General features: G+C 31.7%; 1 protein-coding gene across 1 annotated transcript; it reads left to right on the top strand.

Annotated features, from left to right (window-relative positions):
* Window positions 1-1027: 1027 nt before the first annotated feature.
* HELRODRAFT_98250 (hypothetical protein) lies at window positions 1028-6074 on the top strand. Its single transcript, XM_009015671.1, has 15 exons — window positions 1028-1257; window positions 1472-1564; window positions 1682-1863; window positions 2068-2259; window positions 2458-2548; window positions 2689-2790; window positions 3093-3148; window positions 3462-3556; window positions 3981-4124; window positions 4362-4461; window positions 4566-4679; window positions 4952-5070; window positions 5153-5239; window positions 5450-5508; window positions 5775-6074. The coding sequence occupies exons 1-15, from the start codon at window positions 1162-1164 to the stop codon at window positions 5934-5936; spliced, it is 1692 nt and encodes a 563-aa protein (XP_009013919.1). The 5' UTR covers window positions 1028-1161; the 3' UTR covers window positions 5937-6074.
* Window positions 6075-6577: the final 503 nt, after the last annotated feature.

Here is a 6577-nt window from a genome sequence, read left to right as displayed (position 1 = left end):
CGCTTTATATATATATAGTATATAAATTCCTTATAAACGCAACAGTCGTAATCAGTGCTACATATGTGCGCAAATTTTTCTGGGAGAATTTCAAATAGTTTAAGACCACACCTTGCTTAACATCCAATTCCAAGCCGAGTCGAGCCAAGCTGAGCCAATATGCATAGAGTTATAAGCGCTTTTATATTAAAATTTTGCTCGCTTTATATAGACTATATAGTATATAAATTCATTATAAACGCAACAGTAATCAGTGCTACATATGTGCGCACGCAGTTCAAATTTTTCTGCAAGAATTCCAAATAGTTTGAGACCACACCTTGCTTAACATCCAATTCCAAGCCAGCCGAGCCAAGCCGAGCCAAGCTGAGCTAATATGCATAGATTTATAAGCGCTTTTATATTAAAATTTTGCTCGCTTTGTATATGTATAGTATATAAATTCATTATAAACGCAACAGTAATCAGTGCTACATATGTGCGCACGCAGTTCAAATTTATAATTTATTATAAATTTTATTTGATGTTTTTTAATTAGTCAGGTCACAATCATCATCATCATCGATATCGCAATGAAATCAAATTGAGAATTTTTTATATTAAAAAAAAAGTATCTTTATTTATTTTATGATACTATTTTGTTCAATAAGATACTGATTGATACATATAACTAGAATAAATATAACGGCCTTCGCTCACTTTCAACGGTTGAACAAGGAGGTTACTTCTGGATGGGTGATGGAGGGTGAGGTTCGAGTCAAAAGTTACCGTAGTATATTTACTAAGTACGGAATATTGCTTTTATTTAAAATGTTAAAATTTTATTTTTTTAAATTGTTATTCAATATGGTAATCAATTACTTTTATTTGGTATAAATTTAAACAAATAAAATCGACATTACCGAAAATAATTAAAAGTTGCAAAAATTGAGATTCTTTGCATATCCCTGCTTCAACCCATAAGAAAGTGTTGTTTAATGGTAAATAGGCCTCCCCTTGGATATAAGTAATGGATATTATATATATTACAGACGTTTTTGAAATATTTTTGTTTATCGCCCGGTAGTATAGAGTTTTATTTGATATAATTTAATTGAAAGGTATTATTTTTCCATAAATATCGTAAATAATTTAGTTGAATAAAATTTTCATTTTACAAAAATGGCTTCAGTTGGCGAACCTAAAAGGCTGAAACTCAGCAATGGCGATGATAATGACGAGAAATCAGCATCCTTCGGCCAGCTTACTGCCGAAAAAGTAAATATTTTTTCGAAAATATTAAATAAAAATTTATTCAAACATTTTTTTTACTTTTATATGTCTTTTTCTGAATTGACTTGACGTTGAACACTGATTTCTAATTTAATTTAATTTTATTATTAATTCATTTTGCAAAAAGCCAAAAGTAAAATTTATATATTATTTTCATTCACTTTTTAAAGTTTAAAAATTGTTAACATAAATTTTTCAGATTAAAGAGATGATGGCAAATGCCCAGAAGGCCATTCAAGAAAGAAAGAACCAACTTAACATGGCCCAGCAGCCTGCTGCCCCTTGCATTATTGTTAGTTCAGTTTATTTAATTAATCAAACATTTAATTTTATTTGTTTTGGGAAATTTTTTGTTAGATCATTTTATCAGGTAAAATTGTTAGAACAGTTTTACTTTTTTGTGGAACAGCCACCCCTGCCTGGACAGATGATGATGCCAAAGGGGCCCGCTCCTAACCTTCAACAGTCATCGTTTGCAGATAGCGAGAAATTGAAGAAGGCGAGTGAACTTCAGGCTCGAATACAGGCCAAGCTGGCTAATGTTGGATTAGCGAATGTTGTTGTTCCTGTGCCTAACTCAGCTGGAACAGGGTTAGTTAATTGTTGAGTCAATGAATAAATGCATTTGTAAAAATGGTAGTATGTTTTTTCAAATTTATGTTGTTTTAATATTGAAATCAAATTAGCAAAACAATTGGATGAATTTACTTATTAGTAAATTATTTACAAGATATATACATTCGATATCTAATCTAATCAATATAATCCATTTCATTTATTATTCTTATTTCTCAGTCCAACCCCAGTCATTCTCGATGAGTACGGTCGAACAATTGACCCTACGACCGGTCAGGCTATACAACTGCAACACCACACCCCGACCTTGAAAGCCAACATCAGGGCAAAGAAGAGGGAACAGTTCAAGGCCGTTCAGGAGCGGCCCCAAGAGGAAATGACTGATTCCAGTTTCTATGACCCTAGATTGGGGTTAAAGTTTATTTTTAAATTTGTAAATTCATTTTGTTTTGTTCTCGCTCAAATGAAGTTTTTTCTGTTTCGTTAAATTTTTCTTGATCTTAAAATTTATAATATAAATTATGATAAAATTCTTATGCTTTGTAATGATATTCATAGAAAGTTCATAACTAAATTTCATAATAAATAACTTGAATTTTGATCATGCAGGCCTATTCAGAACCCAGTTAGAAACAGAAGAATGTTCAGATTTCACGAGCCAGGCAAGTATGAGAGGATAGGACAGAGAATAAGGACAAAGGTTTCATTTTGATGATTGCTGTTTATTTCATTGTTTTATTTATTTAATTATTAATTTATTCATCTATTTGTTAGTTTTCTAATAAATAAATTCCTCCATTAATTAACTTTTTAATTAATTAACTGAATAATTTTTTCCAGGCACAGCTAGAAAAACTGCAAGGAGAAATCTTACAAGCGGCCAAAAAAACCGGAATAGCTACTGCGGCCAAACTAGCAAGTATTCAGCCAAAGAAAGAAGCTGTTAGTTTAGCTGTTCTATCTGATAGTTGAAAATCTCATACAGGCACTCATAGTTATAGATGCAGTGCTGTAGACTATGTTATATGCAATGTTATATACAGTGTTGCGCTATACTGTTTTGGCATTCTGTTAGATGTATTCAAATTAGTCAACAGCAATTAGGTTATGTGGTTTAGATTTTTTAGTTTAATTCTGTTTTTAGTTTGATGTTTGTTTATTTGTTTATGTATTTAATCATTCAATCATTCATTCATTCAATCATTTATTAATTAATTCATTCATTCATTCATTCGATTGGGCAGATTGATGATGTCCCAGATGTCGAATGGTGGGACAGAGTTATATTGAAAAATGATTTGTAAGTTTGTGTTTTGTTTGTTTTTGAAAAAATTAAAAAAAATTCTTTTTTTAAAGTTATTTTTGTATAACAAGCAATTGTATTTATTAACGTTTAAAATATTTTATGGGCATAATTGATTTAATTAAATCTCTCTTTGTATATTTCTTACTCTTTTTGTGTTTTTTCATCATTGAAATGGTTAAACATCATTATTTTTTTCTTTCACTCTCCCTCCTCCTTCTCTCTCTCTCTTTTTTCCTCTCTAGTTATTCTGATATTTAAAACATTATTTCTGAATTTAATTATTGCACGTGTTTGCCAAATTTTCCAGCTGCTATCCCAATCTAGCAGATGAAACGAATAAATCGGTGGTCTTCGAAGGAATTACCAACTTAGTTGAGCACCCAATACAGATGAAGCCACCAGGTTTGAGGGATTTTTTTTTCGTTTTTTACTTTTTGATTTGTTGGTAGTTTAAATTTTTTTTTGTAATTTAGTTCGTTTCCTTGCTTCTGGCTTAGTTGATAGTTATTATTCAAAATTGTATTGGTTGTTTTTTTTTCAATCAGTGAAATTTTGGTTTGTAAGTTTTTGTCTCTCTGTAAAATAAAATATTAATGTGGAGGACAATCCTTTCATCTGATTTCAATTTCTTACCACCTCTTTCTCTCTCTCTCTCTCTCCTCTCTCTCTCTCTCTCTCTCTCTCTCTCTCTTGGTTTGAAAGTTTTTGTTGTCTCTCAATTTCTTACCACATCTCTCTCTCGCTCTCTTTCTCTCTCTCTCTCTCTTTTAATCTATCAATTACTCCTCTTTTTTTCACTCTCTTTACTTTATCTCATCTTGAACAGTGGAGAAGAACAAATCAGTTGAGATCCCGGTGATGCTGACGAAGACGGAGAGGAAGAAGTTGAGGAGGCAGAACAGGAACGAGATACAGAAGGAGAAACAGGAGAAGATTAGACTCGGCTTGACTGCTCCTCCAGAACCCAGAGGTGTGTGTTTGTGTGTGTATTTACTTTTACTAAGTTATTTCAAATTATATCAAAAGCTTTCTACAGCATATATATATATAATTGATGTAATACATATATAAATATATATATATATATATATATGTGTATGTATATATATATATAAATGTAACTTTTTAGTTCAAATATTTAAACATTGACAACACTTACTATTACTTACTAATACGAATACGATAACTTATACAAATACTACAACAGTGAAGTTGGCAAACATGATGAGAGTGCTTGCCTCAGATGCAGTCCAGGATCCTACGAAGGTCGAGGCACATGTAAAACAACAGATGGAAAAGAGGCAAAAGTAGGTTATTCCTTTTTGGATTAAATTACATTATAACTATTAATTATTAGTTAGTTATTATTAATTATAATATAATTATAGTTCAATTATACGCTTTTGTCCAGGGCCCATCAGGATAGGAATGCAGGGCGCAAGCTGACGAAAGAGCAGAGAAGAGAGAAAATGATCCGCAAGATTAAAGAGGATACGTCAGATGGCGTTCATGTTTCTGTTTATAGGTTGGTTGATTGGTTGGTTGATTAGTTGGCTGGTTGGTTGGTGGATTGATTAGTTGGCTGGTTGGTTCATTGATTGATTGATTGAATGAGAATTCGGTTGGTTGATTGATAGTTTAATGGTTGAATCATTGACTGACTCATTCATTTGTAATTATTACATCACCATCATGATATATAGTTGTCTGACATCATCATCAATCAATCAATCAGCCAACCACACTGCCATCCATCAATCAATCAATAACTTAGAAAGCTTGCAAAAAATTTCATAGGGTCATGGATCTGACTAATCCGTCACATCGTTTCAAGGTGGAGGCCAATGCCAGTCAACTTTTCATGACCGGTATAGTGGTTCTGCACAAGGATTGTAATGTTATTGTAGTGGAAGGAGGTATACAAATTTGATTTCACCCGTTCAATTTCTAATGTCTATTCGTTTTATTCCCCACTTTTCTTTTTTTTTGTTTCACCAGGCCCAAAGCAACAAGGTAAGTTTAGGACGTTAGTGATGAGAAGAATTAAATGGAGTAATGAAAGACATAAAGAGGCCAATGATGATGGTTATATTTCAATTTTTATGCTCTTTAGGTTATTTTTTTCGCTAACTCCAGTGTATACACATATCTTATAACTATACACATACATATGCAAACAAATACACATATACACGGACACGTATATTTTTATATTATGTATACAACATATATACATGTATGTAAGTTTATTATTTATATACGTGATGGCTAACTCTTAAAACACGTAACATACAGACGATGAGAATGATGATGAAGATGAAAAGAAGACCAACGACTGTAAACTGGTTTGGGAGGTGAGAACAATTATATTTATAAAAATATTATAATATAATAATTATATCATAATAAATTATAATTATATATTTTATAAAACTTATTTGCATTAGCCTTTAAAATCTCATTCATTCTTCTTAAATAGCAATAGGTACAGCTTCATCTGTTCATCTACTAATTAATTACTTCATATTATAATAAAATAATTATGATCATTAATAAGTTAACAATGCATTGTATAATGTAAACGTGTTAATAATATAATAAGATATTTATAACTGGACAGGGCACGGTAAAGAGCCGATCTTTTGGCGAGATGAAAGTGAAAAACTGCCCAACTGAATCTTTTGCTAGGGAGACGTTCAAGAAGCACGCGGCTGAACACTACTGGGACCTGGCGTTTAGTTCTACAATTCTGGAAACCACCTTCGTCCAGCCCACTATTTAACTATTATTTTCATAGAAATATTTGAATACGTGTGTTTGTGTAGTGTGTGTAGTATTGTTATCAATGAACAATTTTCAAGTGTTTACTTTAATCATAAAAATTACAAAATAAACTTCTCTGGAAACGTTTTCAATAAAATGCCTTCCAGTGTCCGGGCACAGAAACAGCTAAATTTTCTGTTTCTTGATTTCAATTAAGACAGCTGCAGCACCGATTACATATTTTAAAAACGAACTTAAGAAAAAACAAAATTAATTAAAAAATTGAGATATAAATTAAAGAAGACGTGAGAAACGAGTTGAAACAAAAGGATGATGTTGGAAACTTTGGAGCCGAGTACCTCTCTGTTTTGGCAGAGAAAGATTCATCATTTGAGACGACGAGATGAACGTTTTGAAGGCTCTAACGCAAATTATCTATTTCAACCGCCGTTCATAAAATTTTCAGTAGGGTAACCCATCCAAGTTTCAAACCGCAATCAACTTACAAGTTAAGCGGTGCTGGAAATACATTACGAAACACTCCCTATGGGTTTAGTTTATTCTTTCCCATTAATTTTGAAATATTCGTATTATTTTAAGGCATATCTTATTTGTTATATTTCATAATGGTTCACTTTTCTTTTCATAGACATCTATGGG

The sequence above is a fragment of the Helobdella robusta genome (genome assembly GCF_000326865.2).
Source record: "Helobdella robusta unplaced genomic scaffold HELROscaffold_16, whole genome shotgun sequence".
NCBI classification, from domain to species: Eukaryota; Metazoa; Annelida; class Clitellata; order Rhynchobdellida; family Glossiphoniidae; genus Helobdella; species Helobdella robusta.
Note: the sequence above shows the minus strand (reverse complement) of the source record. Positions and strands in the feature narration are given on the sequence as shown.